This window comes from Toxorhynchites rutilus, chromosome 2 (genome assembly GCF_029784135.1).
Source record: "Toxorhynchites rutilus septentrionalis strain SRP chromosome 2, ASM2978413v1, whole genome shotgun sequence".
NCBI classification, from domain to species: Eukaryota; Metazoa; Arthropoda; class Insecta; order Diptera; family Culicidae; genus Toxorhynchites; species Toxorhynchites rutilus.
This window is the reverse complement of record NC_073745.1, coordinates 296,721,390-296,736,249: the sequence shown is the minus strand read 5'-3', so window position 1 is coordinate 296,736,249 and position 14,860 is coordinate 296,721,390. Positions and strand designations below refer to the sequence as shown.

The following is a 14,860-nucleotide window of genomic DNA, read 5'->3' as shown; positions in this document are numbered from 1 at the left end:
ATCTACGAGGTAATCAAAAAGCTGCAAATGGTCGGATCAGAGGGTGTTTTTGCGTATTCGGCATTAAATCGCTCTATGAAACTGCGGATGATCTGTATGACTTTGAAAAGTTGTGACGATCAACATGAATTTTTCCAAAAATCATCAAACTGAACTTTGAATGGATACAATTCGGTCAGGCAAATTAGTCCTGACAGAAACCACCATTGAATTAATTTCCGTCGCGCGCCGAGAACTCCACAAAGCCGAATGTTTGAGACAGCGTTAATTGAAGAATGGATTAATTGTAACACAATTAAAACTCATCATAATTACCGAAAAATAAACCCCCATTCAGACGAATTAGATTGCGTGATGCTTCAAAAGCAATCATGGGCTCCACGATCGATCATATGCGCACCGTTTTATGCAATATTGTTTCGCTTTCAATCTATTTTTGAGCACACATTTTCGCTTCCTTTGAAAAAAAAATTAGGGGCAGAACCAAATATAAATAATGCCTCAAATCGGGCGTTTATGCTTATATGTGTGTCTGCGTGTGTGCTTACCCGATGCGGATACGCCAGATGCCACGAAACGTTGAAGGTACTTCCGGCCAGGAATGACGTCTTCAATGAACCTGAAAAAATTAAAAATAAACACAGTGAATTGGGATGATGAAATAATTGTGTTTTTTTTCTGCTTATATTTGATTTTTGCATACGATTATAGGTAATTTAGCCGTTTTTCTATACATAGACTGGTTGTGAGGAATAGTGGTTGTAAATGATGAAGCAGTCTTCCCACATAGCAAACGTTGAAAATCTCGGATGCGCTCATATATTATTATTCATCAATACGCTTTTTGAGAATCGATGTAAATAGTTATAAGTTGTTTTTTTTAGCAATTAATAAATCGCATCTAATTAAAAGTATGGTTGCGATAAAGGTGGTCCTCGCTAGAAACCAGTCAAAAGCAAATCAGCAATGCAGTAACAGTAACACTGGCAGTGGATGGAAAATAAAAATTGCACATAAAACGATCCGAAGGCACGCTAATCGCATAAATTTACCACCGGTAATAAAACGATTTCATCACGCTCGTACAATAACTTTTTTAACTCCTACCTAACGTGGGTAACATAGCTTAACTTAGCCTAACAAACATTCACCGGCATTTGTTTGCTTTGTGAAACCTCATTAATCGCGGTCCCGATCCTCTCTCGACCTGATGCGGCGTTCGGCATCTACGGTAGCAACGGGTGTACGGCCAAGGTCTTCTGAAACAAATCCAATTGCGCATAGTTTAGATCCATCGCTGGCACTGCACATTTAATTGCGAGTCATCCCACTTTTCGGGGGCGGAACGTATTGCGATCAGTGGTTGAGGCGTACGCGCAGGTCTAGGTCAGTGAAGATTCCGCCGATGCGTCGATGCCGGATTTATGGTGTTGGCTTCCGATCGTGCACGCCTCCGCGCTTTTGTTCAGCTGCTGTTGTTTAGCAAGTACTGACATAGATTCGCAACCTTCCGTTTATGCTCTGGGTGCTCAGTACAAATACTTGGGCGCTATTATGCTGATCCGGAGGTCGATTCACACTTTATAATTACACGAAGACTAATGACACTCGGGGTGATTTACGGTTTATAGCGAGTGCTAAGCACTCGCAATCAAGACGTTATCATTTTGAGTTGAGTTTGAGCTCATTTGGCATAATGCGATGACGGTAGCTGTCATCTCAATCGTGGATAATCTAATGCTTGCTAATTGGTGAAGTCGGTTAACTTCAAACACCATCGACAGAACCAACCATTAACGACCGCACTCGGCAGCTAATGATTAATTAACCAACTTCGGATTGAAACGTTCTTCTCTGCCCAAGAACGTGAGGCAATGTTTTTTGCTACTGTTCTTGAATCGAAAGCGGCGCTCAAGTCACCCAATCTGGTATGAGGAAGGAGATTAAGGTTTGTTTTTCTCCGTGCTCGCAATAAGACGTTAAATCCCACGTCGATCTTTGGGGATTGACACTGAATTTCTCCTTTATTTTCGCGCCGGTCTAATCAGACCGACAGTAGACTTTTCTTTAGGAGAGTGTCGGCACTAGCAACGACAACAACGAAGTTAGAAAATTATGTTTAGAAAAGACCATCGATGCGCTGGGACCAACGTGGGCCAGACGAAAAGTTCATTGTCGTTTCCCTATTTATTTTAATTTTAATTTTCCCCATATTTTTCGTATGCGACTTAACGTGTTTAGACTCGATTATATGCAGACTCGATTATAGGTGATTCGATTACAGGTCAGACTCGATTAAATGTGATTCTCTTATATACAATTTTGAACTCGATTATATACAATTTGGAAAAAAATATTTTTTTTTATATTTCAAATATAACTTATTTCGAGATTAAATGTAACCTTTCAACATCAAGGTGTAATTTAAGTGGCTATTACATGTACAGTGGGATAAAAATCGTGATTTTTGAAGATTTTGCTTGAATTTTCACCAGGAATTGTTTATATCGATATTGCAGCTAAATTAAGAAAGATAGAAATTGGGTATCAAAGAACAAATTGTAGAGCGGTTAGAGAGCTTCAATTTAATTGATAGAAACAATCTAGTTTAATATACATTTTTAGGATGAAATTAATAATAACACATTAAAATTATTAACTTTTAAATTTTTCACTTCCAAAATGTTATTAATATCCACTAATTTAGATGTTCCATTACTAAATCCTGTACTAAATTTTCCCATCTTTCAAATGAAAGCAACAAAATCGTCTTCCGTAGCGTGCCTTGTAATGTAGAGCAAGTTTGAGGCAACAGAGTCCGAAACAAAAAAAAGTTCTAAAACTCTGTCATTATTGAAATTCGAACATATACGTAGAAGGATTTTTTTCATCAAATATTATCTTTTATTACCTTCTGAGAGAATCTGAGAATCTTTTATATTCAAAAAATAAAACTTTCATATTCAAAAAACAAAAAATTCTACTTCGTTTGGACAAGTGGGTCGAAACGAACAATTTGCTGTCAAATACGCAGTTTGGCTTCCGCCGAGGTAAAGGGACGAATGATTGTCTCGCGCTGCTATCTTCTGAAATCCAAATCGCATTTGCTCGCAAACAACAAATGGCTTCCGTTTTTCTCGATATCAAAGGGGCATTCGATTAAGTTTTCATGGAAATTATTTCAGAGAAGCTTCATAATCGTGGACTTTCACCAATTCTCAATTATTTCCTGTACAATTTACTGTCAGAAAAGCACATGATTTTCTCTCATGGCAGCTGGAAATCTTCTCGTTACAGTTTTATGGACCTACCGCAAGGCTCCTGCCTAAGCCCCCTCTTGTACAGTTTTTACGTCAATGATATGGATGATTGTCTAACTAGAGACTGCACGCTGAGACAACTTGCAGACGATGGAGTCATTTCCATCACGGGTAGTAATCCCGTCGTTCTGCAAAAGTCGTTGCAAGATACCATGAACAATCTGTACACGTGGGCCCTTAAGCTGGGTATCGAATTCTCTACGGAGAAAACTGAAATGGTCGTTTTTTCTATGAAGCACGAACCCGCCCAATTCCAGCTTCACCTATCCGGCAAAACGATCCAACACTCTATGTTTTTCAAATACCTAGGTGTATATTTTGATCCTAAGTGTACCTGGGGGAGACACATTGCGTATTTGAAACAGAAATGCCAGCAAAGAATCAATTTTCTCCAAACAATTACCGGAACATGGTGGGGTGCCCATCCAGGAGACCTCATTCAGTTATACAAAACAACGATATTATCAGTGTTAGAATATGGCAGTTTTTGCTTCCGATCAGCTGCCAGGATTCATATTCTCAAGCTGGAGAGGATACAATATCGTTGCTTGCGTATAGCCATGGGGTGTTTGCATTCGACACATACGATGAGTCTCGAAGTCTTGGCAGGAGTACCCCCGCTTACTCTTCGGTTCCTACAGATTTCTCATCCGGTGCAAGATGATGAATCCATTGGTATAACTTCGAAAATCTACTCCAACTGACTCCTCAGTCAAGTTTTATGTCTTTATACCATGAGTACCTTACCCACGACGTGCACCCTTCACCAGGCATCTCCAACCAAGTTTGCTTCCCATACTTTTGCAATTCTTCTGTCATTTTTGATCTGTCCATGCGACAAAAAATCCATGGAATCCCAGATCACCTACGCTCCGATTCTATTCCGTCGATATTTTCGGCAGAATATGGGAAAATTAGATCTGATCAAATGTTCTTTACTGACGGTTCATACATAAACGGGTCCACTGGCTTCGGCATCTTCAATGAAAATTCCAGTGCCTCTTTCAAACTCAAAGATCCTTGTTCCGTGTATGGGTGCGATAGACTACGCACTAGGGATCATTGAAACATTGCCCATCGACCAATATTTTATTTTTTCAGACAGTCTCAGCTCAATAGAGGCAATCCGCTCAATGAAAGTTGATAAACGCTCATCTTATTTCCTAACAAGAATAAGACATCTATTGAGTGTTTTGGTCGAAAAATTATTCAAGATTACCTTAGCATGGGCTCCCTCTCATTGCTCGATTCCGGGGAATGAGAAAGCGGACTCGCTAGCTAAGGTGGGCGCTTCAGAAGGCACACTTTTTGAAAGGCAAATTGCCTATAATGAATTTTTTCACATTCCTCGTCAGGACACACTCGTTAGTTGGCAGCGCATGTGGAGTGAAGATGAGTTCGGTCGTTGGTTACACACGATTATCCCTAAGGTCTCGACGAGTGTATGGTTCAAGGGATTGAATGTAGGTCGTGATTTCATTCGCGTGATAACTCGGCTTATGTCCAATAACTACAACCTAAACGCGCATCTTTATCGCATTTGGTTCGCAGCAAGCAATCTATGTGATTGTGACGATGGCTACCACGACATCGAGCATGTTGTCTGGTCGTGTATCCGGTTCCATGTTGCCCGCTCTCAGCTCTCCAGAGCATTGAGGGCACAAGGCAGACAATCGGATATCCCCGTCCGGGATGTCTTAGGTAGCCGTGATCCTGATCTTCTGCTCCACCTATATCTGTTCCTCAGAAACGCCGATGTCAACGTTTAATGATGTTTCCTTCGTTGTGTCCCCGTTTCATATCCCTCCTATCCAAACGATAAACTTTTACTTAGTCGCGGCAATACATACACACACTCTTTACAGATACACGGGCCGAAGGTTGTGCAGTCCACTGATGATTCAACAAGAGCCAAAGGTTGTACCGCTCATGACAGCTCTACACGAGCTGATGATTGCGCCGGCTAGTGATCATTCTATCCTGGATTCCTCGAGTCGAAAAAGACGCACCACGCTAAATATGGGGTGCAGACTAGGGGGGCGTTGCTGATTAACGGTCAGCTGCATCCCAATAGGAAGTATCCCGTGTCGGGCACACGTACAGAGCACTGAAGACTGCAACATCACAATTATGAGAACACTTGTAATAGTAACCTCGAGCCAACCGCGAGTAATCGGTTACATATTAATAATATAGTTGTAAACAAACATTGTCAAAATATTGAACTCCCGGCCCCGTTAGACTGACGCCATATGAGCCTTAATAAAAATATATATTTTGGATAAAAAAATAAATAAATAAATGCAAAAAAAACAATAAAACAATTTTTTTTTGTCTCGATTATATACAGGATTCGATTACAGTGCGGACTCGATTATATACAATTTCGAATTTATTTTCACTGTATATAATCGAATCCTGTATATAATCGAGTAAAACATATTTCTTTTTTTTTATCGTTTTTTATGTATATATTTTTGGATTTTTGAAACTAAAAGAAGAATTTATCCCCTTAAAATCATAACATACCTTTCTCATATAAAAAAAACAAATTCATTCGGGAGGTGATAGAGGATCATTTTTTTTATTATTAAATCGTTTATTTTTACAGGTTCAGTTACATAAGTTTAAAGGAGCCAAACTCCTATCTGTATAGTTACAAGTATATATAAACATTTTTCATTAATTCTAATGTTAATGAAGTAGAGAACCGATTACTCGCGGTTTGCTCGAGTTTAGAAGGGTGAAATTTTTTTTCAGGAAAAGGATGGGATATAAGGATATGTTGACAATGTTCACACTCACATTCGCACTCACTTTCATCATACTCAATTCTTAAGCCTATCTTATATCTAATATGTATTTACATTTCACCTTATTATATTGTTAGTAAGAAGGGATTTGATTTCTCGTGAAGGAAAAGGAAAAGGAGAATATAAGGATATAAGGACAATCACACACGAAGATCGATAGCTTTTAGGAAGACATATATTTGGGACATGTAACTAAGGTCTAACCGAGCCAACACATCTCTCACCGGCACATTGGGCTGCCTTCCACTAGCCCGAAGAGAGTTTTCTAAATTCGATCTGGCAACAAGATACTCCTCGCACGACCAAACAACGTGTTCGATGTCGTGGTAACCTTGGCCACAAGCACAGATATTGCCATCGGCAAGACTAAAACGTAAGATTAGCGCGTCTAACGAACAGTGATTGGACATGAGTCGAGAGAAGGTGCGAATATAGTCCCGACTCAAGTCCAGACTTTTGAACCATGGTTTGAGGCTAACCTTAGAGATAATCGAGTGAAGCCACCGACCCAATTCATCTTCGTTCCACTTACGTTGCCAGTTAGCGATGGTATTTTTACGGACTAAAGAATAAAATTCATTGAAGGCGATTTGACGCTGATAAATATCGCCTTCAATTGCACCTGCCTTTGCCAATGAGTCAGCCCTCTCATTACCAGGAATTGAGTAATGTGAAGGAACCCAGACAAACGTAATGACATAACAGCGTCTGGATAAAGCACTCAAAATTTCTCGTATTCTCTCAAGGAAGCAAGGCCAGTGTTTTCGAAGAAATTATCTATAGCTTTGGTCGAATCGCGTGTTGAAACCATAGTAAATATACAAAAAAATCTAACTTTCTTACCATTCACTGACAACATTAAATTGTTAAAATGCATTTAAATAGAAATAAATAAAAATAGTCACGACCGAATCTCGCTTTTAGGCGCGTAGAAATACAAACATCATTACTTTTGTGGCTTAGAGCTCTAATGTAGGTGTCGTTAAAAAAAATTCAAGTGCATTTTGCTTGAAAAAAAAATCTTGCACTTTTTTCCCCATACTGTTTTTTCTCGCATGGTGTTTGATGCAAACGTTTTCGTAACTCGGGCTTTGTTCATTTACCTTCTAGACCGAACCAGAATTGAAATAAAAATTGTAATTTGTGTAATTCGTATTTTTTAGTTGATTTAAAGAAAGAAAAAAGTTCGAATAATATAATTCTATCTTTCAGAATAATAAACACCTACCATTAGGCGAGAAATAAAATTGAATTATTATTAAGTATTTATATGTTTAGAAGTCAATAATACTGAAATTTCAATATCTTTGAAATTTGAAAGCATTAATTGAAGATGTTGTAATTCTTTCATTTTTATCAATTCGATTAGACGGCGCCAGTGGTTGTATGGTTAGCGTAACAGCCTCACAATCCGATCGGCCTGGGTTCAATCCCAGCTGGCGTCGTTGGGATTTTCTGAGGCGAAAAATCTCTGGTTACGTCTTCCTTCGGAGCGGAAGTAAAAGAAGTTGGCCCGGCTCATGAGTTGTTGAGTCTGATAGGTAGGAACAGGTGGAGTCGCCTCCCTGATGTCGGTGATTGGCACTAAAGTGGCGGAAATAGGCCGACGAAAAATAAGCGAAGATAAAAAAAAAAAAATCAATTCGATTATTTTCTCCTTTAATCACAATACTTCCTCTGTGTACCGGATTATTATCATTATTAGTATAACTATTACGATTTGGGGGGTCACATTTGATACTTTTAATATCAAATATTCTTCTAACGATTTTCGCGATTTGGACACATTCTAACAATCTATTCCTATAAAGAAAATTTTATATTTCATGGCACTATTGAACAATTGGAAAACTCGGTTCTGATGGTTTCATTGGCAACTGCAATCTTCCAGTGCTCTCCAGTTGTTTGTTCAGTTGCGCTCTTTAACAAAATAAAAACGGGGCTGTACAATAAAATATGAATTCGATGCTTTATTTGAAATTTGCATTTGTTGCTTTATTCTGAATGACATGTTTTGATTGGTCCAATTTGCACTCCCTCAGTTTGGCCGTCTAAAAGAAGCAAGTAACGATTGATTGAGCCCGTGCAACACGTATTAAAGCCGTTTTCGGCGATTTCAGAGTTTTAGTGTTATTTTAGAAACCCAAACACCAACAAACACCAAGGGATTAATACACTATGAAGACCATCAAAAACATGAGATTTTCGCGATTTTTTTCAACGAGAAAAGAAATTACTATGATTAATCTGACATCACAGTTTTATTAGGTATATATTAATAAACAAACAAGAAATAAATTGAATAGCTGCAACCGGTTTATTGAAACCTTGCAGCCAAAACCTTGTACTGGTGGGAGTTCTGCAAGTTTTTCTAGTGGACCGATTTCAACCAATTGTTTTTTTTACGTGATCTTGAATAAATTTCCTGTCATCGTACGTAGGATTTTTTCGAATTATTGATTTTTGACGAAATATCGACATTTTTTGAAAAAATTGCGTTTTTGCCTAAAAAATCGAGACCAAAAAATTCGCCAAAATTTTATTTTTCAAAATATCGAAAAAATCCTACGTACGATGACAGTAAATTTAGTACAGGATCTGGGGAAACCAATCTCCAGTTTCCTTAATCTACATCACCTGTCGATGTAGGGCAATGTTCCGGATGATATCGACAAGGCAACGAAGTAGGAAATATTGATTATTATGGAAAATATATTCCTGAAATCATAGGATGATTGGACATCAGTTTATATTTATGTAGTTATGAGCTCATTAGTTTTAAAATGATGGTGATTTTACCCTCCTCAGCCAAATTAAATAAAAAAGGAAAAAAAATTATTATGATTGAATTGGTCACACGGTTTAATGAGAAAGTCAGAAAGGTTCCCTAAGTTTGTAGATACAAACCCCTCTTCTGATCCACTAATTTTCTACAGACATAATCATACACCATGTTATGTAACTAACTACAAACTGAATAACTTCTCTACACGTAAAAAAAACTGTGTGTTAATATATCCAATAAATGATATGTCCGCATCATGCATAAACTTCATAAACCACAAAACTCCGATTCAATTTGAGTAGAGGATTTGCTCACCCAACCCAAGCTTAAACCAATCACAACAATTTAAAAATTCTTATATATTCAAATTCACTCAAGCAATTTCACTGATCGTTACCATGAAACTAAGTCGAAGAGGAAAATCCGATCACATCAAACTTTCCAAAGTATCCACTCGCGCAGACTCATCACTCATATCGTCATTCACCTCGTGTTCATGCACTGCCGAGCGCGTAACCAACATGATGACAATCATACCCATAGCCACACAACAAGAGCAGCGACATGAATTTCAAAGCAATGCGATAAGCCTCCAAAAACTTCCACAACATAGATCAACTTGTTTGGCTCTCTCTCTGCTGTAGATACGTTTGTTTGATGGCACGAGAAAAGAAGGAAAACAACGCGCGCACAACACACCACGCACGGGAAGTGAGGGCGGCGGCGAGGGTTCGCAGGAACCTGCCACCGAACCAATGTTGTGGAACCGCATTCCGAAGGTGCGCTCTACACACATCGATCCGTGCCACCTCCGCCGGCTGCTTACCGACTGCTGCAGCAGATCTCGTGGGGTACCATTTATGCACAAATAATAGAATTGCGCGGTTTGGCGGTGTGGGTTGACTCGGGGTATGGTTAAGGTGCATTTTCTAAGTTCGTTTTGCTCCGTTTGGCACCAATACAACTCGCGGTAGAATCGGTCGATGAGATCAGATAAAGTCCGATGATTTTCGTTTAGAATCTGTGCATCAACACGGGAGTTTCTGCACGCGGAATAGTGAAATTTTGTGGGATCTAATCAACGATAAATGGTGTAACACGTCACTTAATACGGCCGTAGAATGACGCATCGATGACCATGACCATTGACACATCTATATGCAATCTGTTCAAGGAGGGGCGAGGAGATTCTGTGATTTATTACAAATTTACTCATTTGAAAAATGCAACCATCAATTTATAGAAATAGTTGAGCACTTAGATGGATATTTATTTGCATAGCTTGACGTAAGTACCATGTTGTTTCGTTTATAGTAGTTGTATGTGAATTATTAAATTTGAGTCACATATTCAAAATAAAGGCTTGAAAATCATCCCATTGATTATAGAATAAAACTGAATGTAGATGTGAAATAATCATTGATGCGACAAGACCATTAAATCATTGGTCGTATTTCAACTTCATCATTAATATGATTACTTTTATTATCAGCTTGAAGTTTTAGCTTGAGCTTGAGCTTGAGCTTGGGTAGACTGTACGCATCGTAGTTGCTCTCCGTGATTGACCTGAACCGACCAAAATGCACAAAGAACACACAGAATGACGCTTGGGAAGAGCAAATCATTCTCGTTGTGCAATTTTCGGTGATTCGAGCTTTAAATTGTCAATAACGACGCCGGTCACGTTCTTGCAGTCACTAAGGAAAGGGAAGGAATGTTAGTATGATAATCGCCGCTCAAGGGCCAGAAGGGTCGCCTCTACAGCGTGACTCCCTAGCGATTATCACGGGAGGGATGATTGTTAGTGGGAAAGGTCGAGAATCCGGATTCACTGCGGTAAGTGATGTGATTCTATAATCGCGAACTCTTAATCGTTTGAAGGTAAGAAATGCCCAAAATCAAATGTATGAACACGGTGGGAGAGAAGAATATCAAAGATATCAAAGGGTGACCTTAGAAGGTAACTTGGAGAACCCCTACACAATAAACGGACAAATGCTATATTTCTGAATTAAACATTCCAACTCCTCTGAAAACCAATAAAACCCAAAATTAAAATGAATTAAAAATAAAATAGAACCCAAAAATCGCCATAATTAAAAGAATCTAAGAACGAAAATTGTGGATAAGTTTGGAAATCAAGAACAGAAATTCTATTGGAAATTATAATTTGTTCATCATAACTCAAAACATCAATTGGTGACACTTCTATTTTCCCAAACTAAAACAACATAAAGGGTGTGTCACATCAAATTGCATCACGGAAAAAACGTTGTAGAAATTCGCCCAGTAGACCGATCCTTTTGAAAATTTTAGACAGTAAAATAAAAATTATTAAACAACTTTTGGCATTTTCTTTTTATTCATACTTCGAGCCCAAGCCCGTATGCTCGCACCTTCCTCTTTACCCCGTCCATAAGGTTCTGTACAACGTCAGGTTGTAGTTTTTTTGAACAGAAATCCATTTTCTCGTGAAGTCCGCCTCCGATTTGACAACTTTTGGGTTCTTCCGGAGGGCCTGCTTCATAATCGCCCAATATTTCTCTATTGGGCGAAGCTCCGGCGCGTTGGGCGGGTTCATTTCCTTTGGCACGAAGGTGACCTCGTTGGCTTCGTACCACTCCAACACGTCCTTTGAATAGTGGCACGAAGCGAGATCCGGCCAGAAGATGGTCGGGCCCTCGTGCTGCTTCAATAGTGGTAGTAAGCGCTTCTGTAGGCACTCCTTAAGGTAAACCTGCCCGTTTACCGTGCCGGTCATCACGAAGGGGGCGCTTCGCTTTCCGCAAGAGCAGATCGCTTGCCACACCATGTACTTTTTGGCAAAGTTGGATAGTTTCTGCTTGCGAATCTCCTCCGGAACGCTGAATTTGTCATCTGCGGAGAAGAACAACAGGCCCGGCAGCTGACGAAAGTCCGCTTTGACGTAGGTTTCGTCGTCCATTACCAGGCAATGCGGCTTCGTCAGCATTTCGGTGTACAGCTTCCGGGCTCGCGTCTTCCCCACCATGTTTTGCCTTTCGTCGCGGTTAGGAGCCTTCTGAACCTTGTATGTACGCAGGCCCTCCCGCTGCTTGGTCCGCTGGACGAATGAACTTGACAAATTCAGCTTATTGGCGACATCCCGGACCGAATTTCTCGGATCACGTCTAAACTGCTTAACTACGCGCTTGTGATCTTTTTCACTGACGGAGCATCCATTTTTGCCGTTCTTCACCTTCCGGTCGATGGTTAGGTTCTCGAAGTATCGTTTTAGTACTCTGCTGACCGTGGATTGGACGATTCCCAGCATCTTACCGATGTCCCGATGTGACAACTCCGGATTCTCGAAATGAGTGCACAGGATTAATTCACGACGCTCTTTTTCGTTCGACAACATTTTTCCAAATTTACGAAAAATTGACAGTGAAGCATGGCCAACGTGATCTATACACTCTTATCTGACTAAAAGCGAAAGCTGAAGATATAATTCCTAAAAATTAAATTTCTACAGCGTTTTTTCCGTGATGCAATTTGATGTGACACACCCTTTATTTCACTATTCTACCACCATAAACACCATAACTATCCAGGGTACGTTTATGAGAAGGTATCCTGGACTCGAAGTGTGTCCGACATGATTCACTTATACACTCTCAACTATGACATCTTAGCTTTGACGGAAAGCAGCGATTGCAAAGCAATTCATAACAAGTTTTTTTGTTGTTGCGAATATAACGTGTTTTGCTACATTTTATTTGAAAATATGTCAAAAATACGTGAGATAGAGGAGTTAGTGAACCATTAAATTTAAAATAACGAAACTAGTACCCAAGGTGTGTTGTTTCTGTGTTGCTTTTTAAAAGTGGTCTTTTTACGGTGGCCCGACTGCGAAGGAATATATATAAAATATTTCTATTTTCAGATAACTCTATGGCTCGATGTGTGGCACCCGGATGCGTGAGTGTTTAGCCTTTGATACCCTGGCTCGAGTCCAACTCGAATTATGAAAACATATCCCACAAATTATCATTCCATCGATCCCCAAGGGATGTGACTATTCGGAAGAAATGGCTTCGATTCTTTGGACAGGAGCTAAACAGCAATACTAAACACATGTACATTTGCTCGCTTCACTTCAGTCCAGATTGTTTAATTCATTTCGATGGTTTGGAAGTACAATATCGTCGAAAACTGATACAAGCAGCGTTTGAACAAATCCATATTACAGTTACAATTATCACACAAAAATGTCTATTTTTATCTGTTCCTACTGTCAGAAAGGCTAACGATTCTCATGCCTCAGGAGAACACAACGGACGGCTCGCCGAAAGGTCTTGATTGACATCAAGCAAGAGTAAAAAATCATAAATCATCCATAACATCCGCGGAGTTGGTCCAGTTTTCTAATGGGACGAAACATGACTATCCCGAGAGGGATATTCCGACAAGTGAAATCGGGAGCAGCACTATCAACATCTCTAATGAAAAACCTAGTGATTCTGCTAGTTTTTAAAGCTTAATTCAAGCACTGCAGTAGCGGGTATCGGAGAGCTACAGAGAGCTTCAGGAAGCTAAACTCTGAATTATCGAACCACAATTTCCCCTAGGTTTTGATCTAAATAGATTATCTTTACGCAGCAATGAATACATGTATACATTTAGCTAAAATACAAAAGAAATAAACTTATTTAGACAAATTCATTATACCGCTCCATGATACTTGCAAAGCTAACACGTCACAGCCTCACTGGTACTGATGCACTAGTCAGTCCAGACTACCTTTTCATAAATGTACCCTGATAACTATCTTTCATTCGATATCATGTAAAAAATCATAATACACATATAATTGTAATACACATATCGGACGATTTCCTTAAACTATCAAATCTGGTATTAATGAACGATCTCATCAAGTTAAAATTATATCCTGAGTGCATATTTTGCTCTTGCACTTCACAATCTGCATCGATGTGGTCAAAATTTACATGGACGCAAACTTGTATACAATAACGTTGACATAAAAAAGTGTGTGAAATTTCACCAGCAAACTGCGTGGAAAAGATATCACGCCTGCGTGCGTGTAAATAATATTGTATTCCTCTGAGATTAGGCTAAAAATAATAATGATTTTTCCGATTTCCTACGTGACGCCCTTCTGGCATGAGATAAGACCTCAAAAGGAGGCCATAGGGAAAAATACATGTATAAAAGACTTGAATTTGGACTGAATAAAGCCTTTATTCTTTGTATGGACACCGACTGGACAACATCGTTCCTGGACGAGCTGGACGGCGAGGGATCGAGTGCCTTTCTCAAGGCAAGAGGGTGGAGGTGGTAGCGCTGGAGTAGAGTAGAGTAGAGTTTTCAAAGGGCCTTTCTCAAGGCTAGAGACGAATGAACTGAAAAAGTTTAAAGTCTCTATAATACAATACCTTCCTTCCTTGAATAAAGCAGAGCATCATTCGTTGCGTGGACACCGACTGGACAACATCGTTGCTGGACGTGTTGGACGGTGAGGGATCGAGTGCCTTTCTCAAGGCAAGAGGGTGGAGGGGTAGTGCTGGAGTAGAGTAGAGTTTTCCAAGGGCCTTTCTCAAGGCTAGAGACGAATGAACTGAAAAAGTTTAAAGTCTCTATAATACAATACCTTACCTTACCTGAATAAAGCACTCTCACTGCAGCCACGAATGCAGAAACGTCGTGGAATTGACACTGAACAGAGCATGGCATATCATTCAATATCACATCCACTGACGAAAGGAGAAACGCCCTGAGTTAGGCAATACGGAGGACAACACCAGAAAGAACCACAGGATCGAACCCCACGCAACGGGGTCAATATAAATCCGAAATATCCAACAACCCTTCTATTCTCACTTTCCTTCCCTTTGGTTCCGCCCAGCCAACCCCCGAGTGATGCGGTACTACCGGATCACACCATTAGGTGCATACTTGTT

The 14,860-nt window shown here is 39.7% G+C and overlaps 1 protein-coding gene across 3 annotated transcripts in view; it reads right to left on the bottom strand.

The window, feature by feature from the left end:
* Window positions 1–14,860, bottom strand: part of LOC129765416 (uncharacterized) — a 121,137-nt gene that overhangs the window by 52,457 nt on the left and 53,820 nt on the right. For all 3 annotated transcript variants that reach the window (XM_055765726.1, XM_055765727.1, XM_055765728.1), the window contains exon 3: window positions 549–619. In XM_055765726.1, the coding sequence (XP_055621701.1) occupies window positions 549–619 (71 nt within the window). The remainder of the gene's footprint in view (window positions 1–548; window positions 620–14,860) is intronic.